This window comes from Nicotiana sylvestris, chromosome 4, assembly GCF_000393655.2.
Source record: "Nicotiana sylvestris chromosome 4, ASM39365v2, whole genome shotgun sequence".
In the NCBI taxonomy this organism is placed as follows: Eukaryota; Viridiplantae; Streptophyta; class Magnoliopsida; order Solanales; family Solanaceae; genus Nicotiana; species Nicotiana sylvestris.
Window position 1 is genome coordinate 4,983,371 of NC_091060.1, and position 15,912 is coordinate 4,999,282.

The window sequence follows — 15,912 nt, forward strand, 5'->3', positions numbered from 1 at the left end:
TTGCCAAACAATCGAAGTGTAGCTTTGCAAAAAATCAAGTTGAATACTTGGGTCACATTGTTTCAGGCTCGGGTGTAAGTGCTGATTTGTCCAAAGTCGAGGCAATGGTGAACTGGCCCTGCCCTGTTAACATTAAAGGCTTGAGAGGATTCCTGGGACTCACTGGTTACTACTGGCGCTTCATTAAAAATTTTGCCTTGATAAGTAAATCGTTGACTGAGTTGCTTAAAAAGGGGGCTTTTTCGTGGAATGACAAGGCTACAGCAGCATTCGATGAATTGAAGAATGCAATGGTGCACGCCCCAGTGTTAGCTTTTCCCGATTTTTCCATTCCATTTATGGTGGAAGTTGATGCTAGTGGCGTGGGAGTAGGGGCAGTTCTTATGCAGAATCATAGGGCTATTGCTTTCATCAGTCAAGCCTTGAGTTCTAAACATCTGGGTAGGTCAACTTATGAGAAAGAGCTTATAGCTTTATTAATAGCAGTTGATAAATGGATACATTATTTGCAGCCCAACCATTTTATAATTAGAACTGACCACTTCAGCCTAAAGTTCTTAAAGGATCAACGAGTTACTTCAGCACTACAACACAAGGGGATCTCCAAACTTATGGGCCTAAGTTATGAGATACATTACAAGAAAGGGGCTGATAATGTCATTGCAGATGCTTTGTCCAGAAGATTTGAGAGCCAGGAAGAATGCAATGCGCATACTGTTGTCCAGCCCAAATGAGTTCAATAAGTGGTTGAAAGTTATGATGGGGATGCAGAAGCTCAAAACATTATTGAACAATTAAGCATGGATGCTGGGGCTATTCCAAATATAACACTACAACATGGAGTGATCAGATTCAATGAGCAAGTTTGGATTGGTAAAAATGGGGAACTAAGAAAGAAAGTAATGGAACAAATGCATTCAACCCCATGGGGTGGACATTCAGGAATCATTGTAACTCAAAAAAGAGCAAGATCCATTTTTTACTGGCCTACATTATTGAAAGATGTCAAAAGGATGGTGTAGGCTTGTATTATTTGTCAAATAAACAAGGTAGAATATGTCCCGGGGTTGTTGCAGTCATTGCCCATTCCGTCCCGGGCGTGGGAACACTTGACAATGGATTTCATCGAAGGATTACCTAGATCACATGGAAATGACACCATTCTGGTTGTCATCGATAGGTTCACGAAATATGCTCATTTGTTCACATTATTCCATCCTTATGATGCACCACGGGTAGCTCGAATATTTCTAGACAACATACGTAAATTACACGGGGTTCCCAGTTATATCCTTCCGGATAGGAATCCAATTTTTACTAGTTTGTTTTGGAAGGAGCTATTCAAAGGACTACAGGTGGAACAGAGGTGTAACCTATCATCCTCAAACCGATGGACAGTCCGAAAGGTTGAACCAATGTGTTGAGACATACCTTAGGTGTATGACCGGACATAAACCACGAGATTGGAGCAGGTGGATACGTATGGCAGAATTTTGGTACAACACAAATTATCAGTCTGCCATCGGAATGACTCCCTTTAAGGCACTTTACGGCTACGATCCACCTCTACCTTCATTTGAGCTTGTGTCAGAAACAAAGCACAGAATACAATGGAAGGGGAAGAACAATATGAGGAAAGGGTAGAGGAGGATGAAGTCTTCGAAGAAGAAATTGGGGAGGAACAAGTATAGGGGGAGGTGACATTGGCAATGATGTTAGGAGGAAGCCAATCATCAACCATAATCAGAATCCAAGGGCTGGTCAAGAAGTTCCATGTGACAATACTCATTGATAGTGGAGCAACCCACATCTTTGTGGATCCCCATATCGTCAAACAACTACACCTTCTAACGGAACCTATTGGTAGGCCCATGAAGGTTAGAGTGGCAAATGATCAGTTGATGCCTTGCAATACAAATGCCCAAGGTTCTCTTGGACCATGGGTGATGAAGCTTTCTTGTTTGATTTATCCTTGTTGAAAGCTAGGGGCAGTGACATAATTCTTGGCATGGATTGGATTGATACTTTAACTCTTATTGCATTGCACACACGCCCTCGCAGTATATCATTTTTTAGAGGTGATAAATTGGTTACTATAATGGGGATTGAGGGCATGGGAGAATTAAAGGAAGGAGATGTCAAATCCATTGAAAAATTACTGGGCATGGGCCACTACTGCTTGTCAGCCCAATTAGTAGCAGTAACAACAGAAGAAGAGCCTCAGAAGAGCCCGACCCAAATTCGCAAGTTGCTTGGACAATTTGTGAATATCTTCAAAGAACCTAAAGACCTTCCTTCTTCGAGGACTTGTGACCACACCATTGAACTTACACCGGGTTCTAAACCAGTTAACTAAAGAACCCCAGTATTGAGACTTTAAGGGAGCGTAATCTATGCTACAAATGTCATGATCGCTATCTTCCAGGCCATAAATGCAAAATTGAAATCCAAATTTTATCTTTTCCTTCTTAGCATTTTTATCTTTTCTTTCCTTCTCATGATATTTTTTAGAGTTGCCTTTAATACAACCAGTAACAGAATTCTACATTTGGTATCTAGAGTCACGGTTCTCGAGCCATGATGGTCGATAAACAAAAAGCCGGCGACGGTAAAAGAGGTTCTAGGAATTTGGAACTTCAAATTCAAGCATTTATCGATACCTCTAATAGGCGTATGGAGACAATGGAGGATATACAGAGAAATATAAATGCACGTCCTCAAGAGTGCTCAAACTCGGTTATGGACATGAATAGGCGAGAGGAAGGTCGGAACATGAGCATATCTTACATGGCAGTAGCGCAGGGGAGCTCTTACGTTGAAAGCGGTCAATCTTCTGTTGGAGGAGCTTTAAGGTCAAGTTCGACGCCGATTACTCTGGTACATGCTACCACCACCAACTTGCCTTTGTCTGCATATTCAGTGGCTTCGACTCCAGTAACCCCAATAAACTCTAGTGTCAGTCAAAATTTGATTTTTCCCTCTACCACCCAAAATATTCACCGTATTGACATGACCTCACCTGGGAATGAATCATTTTCTTTTACCCCGATGAACCCTTACTTTTCACACAATATTCAAATACCCCAGCCATCACCTGTTTTTGGGCTTTCTCGGCAGTTACTTGGGCCTTCAGCCCCTATGGGGCCTTTGTATAATGTTCACACTACCCTTACACCGCCCGCTATAGAAATACCTACGACCTATGGGCTTTTCACTCTTGGCTCCACTTCATCACATATGTACCCATCTACTCATGCACCATCATATACTCAGACTCCATATAACACCCACTTGCCATCATATTACATAAACCCAATATTGTTTCCCCTACATTATACCACTTCAGGCCATTTATCCCATCAGTTTTCCCCACAAATCATTTTTTCCCCAAAACCTTTCCTACCCTGTTGATACCCAACCTCCCCTTCGCATGCCTAAAGCCAAACTCGCTTTTCCGGAATTTGATGGTAATAATCCACGTGGTTGGATTAGACGTTGCAATAACTTTTTTAATTTATACAAAGTGCCGAAGGCAGAGAAGATGACTTATATTGCAATCAATATTAGGGATCAAATTGACTATTGGTATGATCCTTACATGATTGATAATAGGGGTAAGGTATCTTGGGCTCAGTTTTGTTTTGATATCTGTCAACGTTATGGCCAGACCGAGCCTTTAGATGTGGTGATTGAATTTAATAGGCTCTAGCAAGTGACAGATGTGGAGACTTATCAAAAACAAATTGAGGCACTAAGGGGCCCTGTCCTGTTAGCTATGCCTCATTTCGATGAAGCTTATTTTATTACTTGTTTTATAGGTGGTCTAAAGCCAGATTTGGGCCCAATAGTGAAAGTAGCCAATCCCCCAACCCTTTTGAAAACTTATGCCATGGCTAAACTTTATGAACAGTCCTTAAGTGCCCAGTCCAAAAATAATATTTCCAAAGTACCCAACATACCCAATCACTTCAGCTATAGCTCTAAACCTTCACTACCTTCCTCCAGTAAAATTACCTCAGCAATAAATCCTAAAGTTCTAGGACCAAAGAATCCCGGTATTGAGACTTTAAGGGAGCGCAATCTATGCTACAAATGTCATGATCGCTATTTTCCTAGCCATCAATGCAAAATTGAAATCCAAATTTTATCTTTTCCTTCTTAGCATTTTTATCCTTTCTTTCCTTCTCTTGATATTTTTTAGAGCTACCTTTAATCCAACCAGTAGTAGAACGCTACATTTGGTATCAGAGCCACGGTTCTCGAGCCACGATGGTCGATAAACAAAAAACCAACGACGGCGAAGGAGGTCAACTTATGAGAAAGAGCTTATAGCTTTATTAATAGCAGTTGATAAATGGAGACATTATTTGCATCCTAACCATTTTATAATTAGAACTGACCACTTCAGCCTAAAGTTCTTAAAGGATCAACGAGTTACTTCAGCACTACAACACAAGGGGATCTCCAAACTTATGAGCCTAAGTTATGAGATACATTACAAGAAAGAGGCTGATCATGTCGTTGTAGATGCTTTGTCCAGAAGATTTGAGGGCCAGGAAGAATGCAATGCGCTTACTGTTGTCCAGCCCAAATGGGTCCAAGAAGTGGTTGAAAGTTATGATGGGGATGTAGAAGCTCAAAACATTATTGAACAATTAAGCATGGATGCTGGGGCTATTCCAAATACAACACTACAACATGGAGTGATCAGATTCAATGGGCAAGTTTGGATTGGTAAAAATGGGGAACTAAGAAAGAAGGTAATGGAACAAATGCATTCAACCCCATGGGGTGGACATTCAGGAATGACTGTAACTCAAAAAAGAGCAAGATCCATTTTTTACTGGCCTACATTACTGAAAGATGTCAAAAAGATGGTGTAGACTTGTGTTATTTGTCAAAGAAACAAGGGAGAACATGTCCGTTATCCAAGGTTGTTCCATTCATTACCCATTCCGTCCCAGGCGTGGGAACACCTGACAATGGATTTCATCAAAGGATTACCTAGATCACATGGAAATGAAACCATTCTGGTTGTCATCGACAAGTTCACGAAATATGCTCATTTGTTCATATTATCCCATCTTTATGATGCACCACGGGTAGCTCGGATTTTTCTGGACAACATATGTAAATTATACGGGTTCCCAGTTATGTCCTTTCGGATAGGGATCCAAGTTTTACTAGTTTGTTTTGAAAGGAGCTATTCAAAGGACTACAGGTGAACATAGGTTGAGTACAACCTATCATCCTCAAACCGATGGACAGTCCGAAAGATTGAACCAATGTGTTGAGACATACCTTAGGTATATGACCGGGTATAAACCACGAGATTGGAGCAGGTGGATACCTATGGCAGAATTGTGGTACAACACAAATTATCAGTGCGCCATCAGAATGACTCCCTTTAAGGTACTTTACGACTACGATCCACCTCTACCTTCATTTGAGCTTGTGTCACAAACAAAGCTAGAGTTAGTTGATCAACTCTTAAGGTAAAGGTAGTTAATTAACAAGATTTTGAAGGATAACCTGACAATTGCTCAAAATCATATGAAGCAATATGCTGACAGAAGAAGGAGTGAAAGAATATTTGAAGTAGGGGACAAAGTTTTCTTAAAGCTGCAACTTTACCGACAAATGTCAGTAGCAATTCGAAGAAACTTGAAGTTAGTAGCCAAATTTTATAGGCCATTCGAGATAATTCGCAGAATAGGACAAGTGGCTTATGAGCTTCAGCTACCATCAGGTTCAAAAATACACCCAATTTTTCATGTGTCTCAGTTGAAGAAAGTGGTGTGTGGTCAAGTAGCAGTGTTGAAGGAGCCACCGCATTGCACTGATGAAGGGCAGATCTTAACAGAGCCGTTTGTAATTTTGGAACGACGCATGGTAAAGAAGGGGAACAAGGTTGTTGTTCAAGTTCTAGTTCAATGGGCAAATTTGTCTAAGGAAGAGGCAACCTGGGAAGATTACTCCTTTCTGAAGTCCCAATTTCCTGATTTTGATCCCTAAAGTAGCAGCTTCGCTAGAAAAGGGATGGAATGTCACGATTTGGTCGTGACTTGGATGAGTAATTAGGAAAAGCAATGTTAATTAGAAAAGTAGGTGTTTGTGTCGTTTATGTTACTTAGTAGGGTCTATTTAAAAGTCCTTTTAAGTTTAGTCATTTTTCCCTCCTTAATCCTATGAACAGCTAATTAAGGACATGTGTTCAGGTAGTACAGTTTGTTAGCATTTGTTGAGTATTTGACAGTTGTTTCCTAGTATTTTCTATATGTACCTAGTCAGTCTTAAAGAAAGATATGCAAAATTTAAATCCAAATTTTATCTTTCTCTTCTTAGCATTTTTATCCTTTCTTTCCTTCTCTTGATATTTTTCAGAGCTACCTTTAATCCAACCAATAGCAGAACACTACAGAGATTTTCGGGATTTTGGTTGGATTTTCGAATTTTGAAGGGTTTTTGAGATTTCTCGGGGAAGAAGGGAGAAGGTTCGAGACCCCTATATATTGGGGTTATTTCTCAGAATTTTGGGGGAGGAAAAAGAGAAGGGGTTCTAGGGTTCTCGAGAATTCTTCTTATTTTTTAATTTTTGTTAGAAATACAAAAAGGGTAATACAATCGAAAATAGTTGGAGTATTTTGGTTCAACTTATGTTTCTCCATTTCAAAAATCAGAAAACAAAAAAAAAGAAAAAAATATTTAGTTCAGCTGTTCTTTGATTTTTGACTTTCTTCCTCCAATTTTGGATTCCCCATTTTTTATTTTGTTGTTCAAATATGGAGATCGATTGAGCCAAAATCGAGTTCGCCGTTCGAGGTTCAAGCTCGTGATTCCTTGTCCAGTTCTAATTGTTGCACTCATTCAATTCCAATACATTGTTGGATTTCGTCGCTTCTACATTCAAAGCTGAATTTATCGAAAAGTTTCAGTTCAGGTTCATCTCTTTCCTTTTACTACTATCTTGGCGTGCATCCAAATATGATGAGAGTTTAGGACAAAAGTGATTGAATTGGAGTGCTAGTAGGGGCTGATTCCTGTGGTTTTTATGCCATTGATTCCGAACCTGTTCTGTTTTACCTTGGGTGTTTGAAGTACTTCTTAATCTCGAATCTGCTTGTTTCCTTATAATATTAAAGGATTGATTACCTGGTGTTAAGAAATTGAAATAATCGATTTAATTCCTTGTAGTTCCATGGTTGACTAGCCTGTTTCTGGTGACCGCGCTTATAAGCTCGTCGATTATTTTGTAACTCTCATCTTAATTTTGTCTCGACTGGTTGTGGTCGTGTTGAACAGTTGTTTGTAGTTTCACTATTGCTGTTGAAATCCAATAATTGGTGCATTCATGGGTAATTATCAATAGTCCATGTTCATATATGTTGCATTTAAATAGGATCATTCAGGGCATTTGTTTGATAACTTACAGGGAATTTTGGTTTGTTTACTTGGAGTTCAAATATGAGCTTAATGTTTTAGTTTGCCGAAAATCTATTGGATTCATGGTTTTTGTCTAAAGTATCATGCTTGAATTAGTGTCTTCTTGAGGAAATACCCTTTTGTGTGTAGTCAGGATAACATGAAATTCTGAAATTCTATTTGTTTGAAATCCTACCATCCTCGCCATTGAAAGATCATCGTCGTGTCTAATAAGTTCGTGGATTTTTCTTTTAACTCTCGAACTTGCTTCAAGGAGTTGATTCATCTTGAACTAGAGTTTACTTGTTTTTTTTCTTCTAAAAGTTGTTTGGCGTGAGCTTCCTATTTCATTTTATGGAATAAGGCTCTTAGTTTGACAAATCAAAATTGATTGTTTGTTAGTAGGTTTTGTTCTAGCGGTAAAAAAGTAAGAATGGAATGGGTTAGTTAAAATTTAGAAGGCTCTCATCATATTCGGATCCGCTATTTTATTTCATTAAGTCTATTATGTTATTGCATTTTTTTCTTTCCTTTTCCTATATGTGCTCTAGTCGTTTGCTATTATCTTTGTGTATGAATGTTTTACTTGAATTATTTTGAATGACTGTGGGGTGAAGATTGGGAGAAATTCAAAAATAGCCAGATTTACAACTGATCGTTCAAAAATAGCCCAGTTTTAGAAGTAAGCAAAATTTAGTTACTTTTCATGTAAAGATAAATCTGAGTGAAAACACTGTTCAAAACCCGAAAAATACGTCAGTATATTATATTGGAGTTCCAGCATAAGTATGCTTGAATTCCAACATATTATACTGGAGTTCCAGGATAAGTATGCTGGAACTCCAACATAATATGATGGAGTTCCAGCATAAATACACTAGAACTCCAGCATAATATACTAGAGTTCCAACAAGAATAATTGTCCAGTATAATATACTGGAGTTTGGAGCACCGGTGCTCCAATTTTCAGTATATTATACTGGAGTCAGCAAAGTATACCGGTCCAGCATAATATGCTGGAGTTCATACATAGGTGCACCGAACTCCAGTATATTATGCTGGACCGGTCTCTGTTGCAGCAAAATAGTGGCTATTTTTTATTGACTTCATAAACGCTGGCTATTTTTGAATGACCAGTCTGAAAACTGGCTATACCGTGCTATTTTTACGTGGGGAGTGGCAAAGGCCAAAGCCCATTAGTGATTAAACTATCTGCATGCTTTAGGATTGGACTTGGTCTAAATACATCAAAATGACAAGTCAGAAGAACATGACTCCGAGTTGAATTCCCTTTTAGTTTTCTCTTATTTTCTTATTCTTATTTTCTTATTGTTACCCGCTCGGAGCATGATTAGGCCGAAACACTTGGGTAAGCAAGACTTAGGATTTTTGTTAGTTTCGAGGCGAGAGGTCGTTCCCTTAGTTAAATTTATCTGGAAAATGCCCCGAAAGATTTATATATATTTTTATTCGGGGTATGCCCCGAAGTATTTGTATTTGAAGGCCGAAAGTAGAACTCGTAGTATGTTATTTTTATTTTTATTTTTGTTCTCATTTTTTTATTAGGTGGGGATGACTTTGAGCCTCTTGTGTGTTGTTTTTCTTTTCTATGTTTGTTTTTATCTCAGTTTGAATATTTTAAAAGCTGACTAGATCAAGTATGCAACCGTACTAGTTACGGGACTTGGGGAGTGCCTAACACCTTCTCCCCAAGTCAAATAAACTCCCTTATCCGAATCTATGGTGCGGACTCAATTTGGAGTCCAAAGTGTTTTAAAAGGAAAATTATTTTTAAAACAATGGCCTGGCACACCGAAAACAATGTCAGGTGGCGACTTTTAGTTATTTCCTTTTGAACACAATTGTCACTTTTTAATTAAAAACCCTTTTGAGCTTCAAAAACTACTTTTAGTATTTTTAAGAGGGTTAAGGAGTTTTAAGAAATAGGGGTGTAACACCTACGGGAGGACATCTGAAAGTGAAAATTAGTGGCAGAGGTTGGTGTGGTGGGCTGCGACCGTGGAAGCACCGTTTCTCTTCGACCACATAGTTGTTCGTATCTAAGAGTTGCTTCGTCTAATTTCCAACACAGTATGTAGAGCGAGAAACACGTCGCGAACACAAACCAAGAGTTGCTCCCAAGACAAATTTCATAAGCTTCTCCCTCTCATAAATCCACACTATTAAAGCTGGCAATGTGCCCATATCTAGTCGCTCCTTCAATACTATATAAGCAATCAAAAGGCTTGAAGGGACGAGTAGATATATAATATGTATCAGGGTATCAGAATAATACGTCTGAGGAGGAACCGCTAGATCACTAAAAATCACACTATAAAACCCCCATAAAAAGTAATGATCGAAATACATCCGAATGGAAGGTGAAGTTGGAGCTCTGTAAGCCAATACGTAGTAAAGGACAACATATTTAAAGGAATGATCGAAATACATAGTGTCTAGTATAAAGGGGAAGAGATCCTATCAATCCCACCACAACTCATGTTGGTGGGCAAATCAGTTAGGTAAGTTCGTAACGGTAAAGTCCAGGTTTATTAGTCTTTGAATATTGTCACGTAAGCAAGTCAAACATCTCTCTTTGTTGCTTACGTTGAAAATACGAACAAAAATTAATTGAAAAATAAATTTGGGGCTCAAACCTTGGTAGATCCGATGGCGTCTCCAATCGAGCTCTTCCTGCCTAGTTGTGTTCTGAATTTCTTTTTTTTTTCTTTTTTTTCTTTCATAATTTGCTGTTTTTATTATGGAACTTGTGATTCATTTATGCGCGCGGTTTGTCTCTTGTTTTCCTGCTTAACAATTTCGCTTCATCTTATGATTTTCATTCTTACTTGTACTTTGGTTTTGAATTCTGTTATTGTTGGCTTGGTGATTCATTAAAATTAAGTTTTGTTCCTCACTATTATTTGTCAAATTAGAACATTCAATTTAGGGCTTTAAAAGAGATTAGGGCTTCATAGTTTCTCATACCAATGCCATGATTCCATATTGGTTAAAGACGCGAAAGAATTTTCGCCAATTTTACTAAACTAAAACTAATTCAGTCATTTGTGAAACTAGATTAAAGTTTTAGAGAACTGGCATTCCATATGGATAGGAGTGGAAAATGGGTGGGTCGGGTCGGATATAATTCGGGTCAAAACAGGTAATTAGAAAACGGATAAATTATCCGACCCGACCCATATTTAATACGGAAAAAAACGAATTAATCGGCTGTTATGAACAAAAATAGTCAATGGGCCATGATGAAGAACGGGTTTAAGAAACTAGCAAACTTTGTGTGGGATCGGGGTTGATGGGCCCAAGCGCTGAAATCAATTAAGCGAAATGGTTAAATAAAGTAGGGTAACAAGAGTATAGGGAGGCTGAATATTGTTAGAAACTTCCCCTCTCTAGTCTCTCCCTCGTCTATTTCTCTTTGTGGCTTTGTCTTCTCATCCTTTTCTTTCTGTTACTATACTATTGTTACTTTTCAGTGTAATTCCTTTGTTATAATATCAATATATCAATGTGTTATTTCTGTATTGTGGATATTGAATCCATAACATTGGTGCTTTCATTGTCTCCATCTACCATGGTGGACCTATCTCAAGTAATGGGTCGTTTCAGCGGTGAGAATCCTCTGAATTGGGTTCTTCAGGCAGAGAGGTATTTCACCTTTTACAATATTTCATCGGAGCATAAATTGTCCTGGGCTTCATTCTATTTGGATGGCGACGCTTTGGAATGGTATCATTGGTTATTTTGAAACAAACAACTTGCAGGCTGGGACCATTTCGTGGACAAATTTTTTATTCGTTTTCGACGTCGCAATAGGGAAGCACCTGGCAGGCGTTTAGATTTTCTCCGGCAATTTACCACAGTGGATTATTATTCGACACAAGCGGCGGCTCTTCCAGCTTGGAGCAACATGGACAACTTGCCCTTGTATCAATACTGTCATGTTCGCTCTGACTACAACAACCTGAACATTGCCCACAAGGTGTTTGGAGAAAAGCCCAATAGGGAAATTGATAACGTGATAGTTACTGAAACAACATTACCAGCGCCAGATGCTATGAAGCTAAAGAGTAGTGATAAGAATCCATCTGTACTAATTAAAATTGTGACGCTGCAGTTTTGGTAACTCACGCGGAAGAAGAGATCTACAATTCAGTTTTGGATGACAACAAAGAGGACACAGACTTTCCTTTGCCACAATACTTTGTTGAGTCATTTGACTACAACAACAACAACAACAACGAGGTGCACAAGGAGTTTGATGAATTGTCGGATTGGTCTAAAGATGCTATTCAGGAACCAGATGCTGTTCAGGAACCACACAAAGAGTTTACGATGAAAACAGAGACTACTGAGGCACATTTCGCTAACAATTCGATGTATTATATCGCTCCAACTGCTGTGGCAAATGATCGTGCTAAGGTTGTCATAAAGGAAGACAAGCATGATGAAGAGGAAATTGTTACCACTAAAGAAGAACCTCTGGGTTTCGTTACTACAATCAAAGAGAAGGTTCCATTATGGATTGGTTTTGCATTCTCTATTTCCAGTGACCTCGTCATGTTTGATGATCAACATGAACTTGAGCTAGCCCAATGTTTGGTGGAGATGTCTTGTATGGATTCAGCTTGCGGTTCCAACCAACTTCTAAATAGAGGTAGATTTAGTCACCTAAGTGACCTTGCTCATGCTGAACTTTTCTTGCCTTCGCTTCAATTTCCACCTGATCAATTTGGTTTAGAGTTTCCATTTGATCCTGGCTCTAGTTTGTTTACCACCTTCCTTAGAGTTACAAGAAACTGTGTGTTTTGTTTTGCTTCAAGCAACTTGGTGCATGATAATTTCATAACGTCAACCTTGTGGAATTCATGCATTACACCTTTGAAACTTCAGCTGCGAAATACTGCTGATGCATACGAATCCATAACAACAAACTATTTGGGTAAAAGTGTTCTCGTAAGAATTTTTATGTGTTGTCTTTCTGCTAGTAGTGTTGGAATTGTTAAAAAACTTATACAGATACGTGAATGGAGTGGAGCAAGTGAACTTAATCTTGTTTTAGATAAACTGATTGGAATTAGTTGCAAAATCATTGAAGTCATGAGTGGAGTTCCAATAGTGGGACGGTGGAAATTGTTTGTCGATATGATTGGCTCTAAGAATATAGATCAAGTTGGTCAATCAGGGCAGAAAACAAAGTTGAAGGCTGCAGAAATTTATCAAGGACACATTACACGACAAAGTATGGTCTTATCCATTCCTAATGATGACTTCCGTATACCATCCAAAGGCAACAAGTTAATAATGTTCTTACTGGATTCTTTTGGAGATGCCAAGCCCAGAGTTCTTTTGATACTGTGTACCAGCCTAGATAATGAGGGAGATAAAGAAAAATTTTATGTTACTACAGTTAAGGATGCTAGAAGATTTTATTCCTTGCTTGGCTTTGAAGCAAATGTTGCTCTTAATTTCTCTAGTCGTATTAGGGAGTACTTCTCTACTATGAGATCAATTTGGGATCCTGGAGTTGATGGTTTGGCACTCTATTTGTTTGATCCTTGCAAAGAATTACCCTACATTCCTTTGGGTGAGGACACCAAGATTAAAGGGATTGCAGTAACTGAAGTTTTCTGCAATCCAATGAAAGAGCACAGAGGAGCTTTTGATCCCTATTTGAATCTTCATAAGTTCACCTCCATGCTATCGATGTTGCTTTACTCGAACCTTGAGGACAAGGTTCTTTTTAAGGACGGGAGTATTGTTATGAATAAAAATAGTCAATGGGCCATGATGAAGAACGGGTTTAAGAAACTAGCAAACTTTGTGTGGGATCCGGGTTGATGGGCCCAAGCGCCGAAGTCAATTAAGCAAATTGGTTAAATAAGGTAGGGTAACAATAGTATAGGCAGGCTGAATATTGTTAGAAACTTCCCCTCTCTTGTCTCTCTCTCCCTCGTCTATTTCTCTCTGTGGCTCTGTCCTCTCGTCCTTTTCTTTCTATTACTATACTCAGTTATTGTTACTTTTCAGTGTAATTACTTTGTTATCATATCAATATATCAATGTGTTATTTCTGTATTTGATTGTGGATATTGGATCCATAACATCGGCGGATAAAAGCGAGGGGTGGCGGCCGTTATCACATGGTCATCCGGCAAAACGCGGTGGATCTAGACTTGGGATAGCATTGATAGAGAGTAGTATATATTTGTAATGTTATAGCTTTGCCCAGAGTTAGAAATATATTACACTCCCTAATGCTGTAATTTTGATTATGATTGTATTTAGGTTTGTCAATTGAGTTGATGACCACCGAGATAGCTAGTGAGCTAAATTAGTTACTGATTTGTAATGTTCTATTTGGTGATTAACAGAAAAATTAGTTACCACAAGAAAAAAGGTGATATATTTCAATGATTTGGCAGTTAAACTCAAAATTATTTGATATTATTTAAACATATGACGATAAACAATTATAAACAACTATATTATTATGTAAGAATAATAGATCCTATTCTTTTTTTGTTAATCCTTTCTATGGGCATGTTGGTGCATCCTCCAATTCGATATCTCCACTTCAAGATCTAGACTTTAATGCTCGGGGTGAATGAATGTGTCGGACATCATTTGCAAGAAATTAAGAGATGAAGCATGAAATGAGATCAGAGAAGAGATTAGAAAGAAATGAGAAAGAAAATGCGAGAAGCACTGCATGAAAAAATGAGACATGAAATGCAGCAAGAGGTGCGTGAGCAAGTTGATCAACTATTCCAAAACCATCTGTCGGTCCTCATAGGTGGCTTACTTACACCGCCTTCTCGTATATATGACTCGTCGTCAAATGACACGAGTCATAATTAGATTTATTTTAGCTTCTTTTATGCTAGACACGTCTTGGATTCTGCTTTCAACTTCATGATAGATGTTATTATTATTATTATTATTTATAAAGTTCCAGTAGTATGTTTTTGTTTTGTTTAAGTGTTTTTTTAGATCTTTTAAAGCTTTAAATTAATATTACTACAATTATTAAAAATTAAAATTTTAATATACCCATTTAATTTGTAATAGTTGGTAACACATTTACAATTTGTTAGTAAATTTTATGATGAATTACTAACGTAATTTTTAAAAATAAATATCCATATTTGCTAAGGAATTTGAAATTTGTTTGTAAATTATCATTTACTAAACTGAACTTTTCCATAGCTATATTACCAACCGATTGCCAATGTATTTTTAAAAATATACTATCCGATTTACCAACCAAGTTGGTATCCATTGGTATAGTTGCTAACAGAATTCTAACAGAATTTTTCTTGTTACTATATTTACTAACTAGTTAAAAACACAATTTAAATAATGAAAAACCAAATTTACTAATTCATTTTCTATCTGTTAGTAAAGTTACTAACGGACTTCCAACCGAATTTTGGTTAGTAAATTTACCAACGAAAATCTTGGACTCAAGATTAAAAAATTATCAACAAATTTATTTGGTGATTACTAACTGATTTTTAGTTGGTAAATTTTAACAACAAATTCAAACTGGCTGGTAAAATTTACCGTCGAGCCTTTTAGCAACGGATCAATATCTGTTGGTAGTCTGTTAGTAACTCAAATTGGCAACCAATTTGATCAATTTACCAACATTTTTTTTTGTTGGTAATTGGGGTTAGCAGTTGCTTCTTCAAGCGGCGGCGGAGCAAGAGGTGGTGGTGGTGGAGCAAGAGGTGGCGGTGGTAATAGTCGTGGTGGTGACAGAGCAAAGGGTGGTGGCGGAGCAAGGGGTGGTGGTGGCAGGTCTAGAGGAGGCCGTCGTGGCGGTGGCGGTGGCGGCGGAAGCGAGGGGTGGCGGCCGTTATCACATGGTCATCCGGCAAAACGCAGTGGATCTAGACTTGGGATAGCATTGATAGAGAGTAGTATATATTTGTAATGTTATAGCTTTGCCCAGAGTTAGAAATATATTACACTCCCTAATGCTGTAATTTTGATTATGATTTTATTTGGGTTTGTCAATTGAGTTGATGACCACCGAGATAGCTAGTGAGATCAACTAGCTACTGATTTGTAATGTTCTATGGTGATTAATAGAAAAATTAGTTACCAAAAGAACAAAGGTGATATATTTCAATGATTTGGCAGTTAAACTCAAAATTGTTTGATATTGTTTAAACATATGACGATAAACAATTATAAACAACTATATTATTATGTAAGAATAGTAGATCCTATTCTTTTTTTGTTAATCCTTATTGCGTAACTATTGAAGTTGACCATTAATAGTACTACTTTTTCAGAAAAGGTAGCATTTTTTCATAAAAAAGATTTCTTCTATTTTACTACTATGGAAATTTTGAAACATAGAGTTTTAAAAGAAAAATACAAAATGTTGTATTGGTGTTGGATACACTAGTATACCACTGGATGAATTTTATGAAGTTATTCTTTTGAAAATTTTAAGTTAAG

At 37.8% G+C, this 15,912-nt stretch overlaps 2 protein-coding genes across 2 annotated transcripts; both read left to right on the forward strand.

The window, feature by feature from the left end:
* Positions 1–4,982: 4,982 nt before the first annotated feature.
* LOC138889201 (uncharacterized) lies at positions 4,983–6,015 on the forward strand. The gene is made up of 2 exons (XM_070172468.1): positions 4,983–5,102; positions 5,560–6,015. The coding sequence occupies exons 1-2, from the start codon at positions 4,983–4,985 to the stop codon at positions 6,013–6,015; spliced, it is 576 nt and encodes a 191-aa protein (XP_070028569.1).
* A 347-nt stretch (positions 6,016–6,362) lies between these two features.
* LOC138889121 (uncharacterized) lies at positions 6,363–13,462 on the forward strand. The gene is made up of 2 exons (XM_070171732.1): positions 6,363–11,088; positions 11,205–13,462. Exon 2 carries the CDS (start codon positions 11,776–11,778, stop codon positions 13,279–13,281), a length of 1,506 nt encoding a protein of 501 aa, XP_070027833.1. The 5' UTR covers positions 6,363–11,088; positions 11,205–11,775; the 3' UTR covers positions 13,282–13,462.
* The last annotated feature ends 2,450 nt before the right edge of the window (positions 13,463–15,912 follow it).

Excerpts from the sequence above, each read along its gene's own strand:
- LOC138889121 (XM_070171732.1), top strand. The coding sequence starts at position 11,776 with ATGAAAACAGAGACTACTGAGGCACATTTCGCTAACAATTCGATGTAT.
- LOC138889201 (XM_070172468.1), top strand. The coding sequence starts at position 4,983 with ATGGATTTCATCAAAGGATTACCTAGATCACATGGAAATGAAACCATT. Across the intron at positions 5,103-5,559 it reads ATCTTTATGATGCACCACGG|CAATATGCTGACAGAAGAAG; the intron begins GTAGCTCGGATT and ends AATCATATGAAG.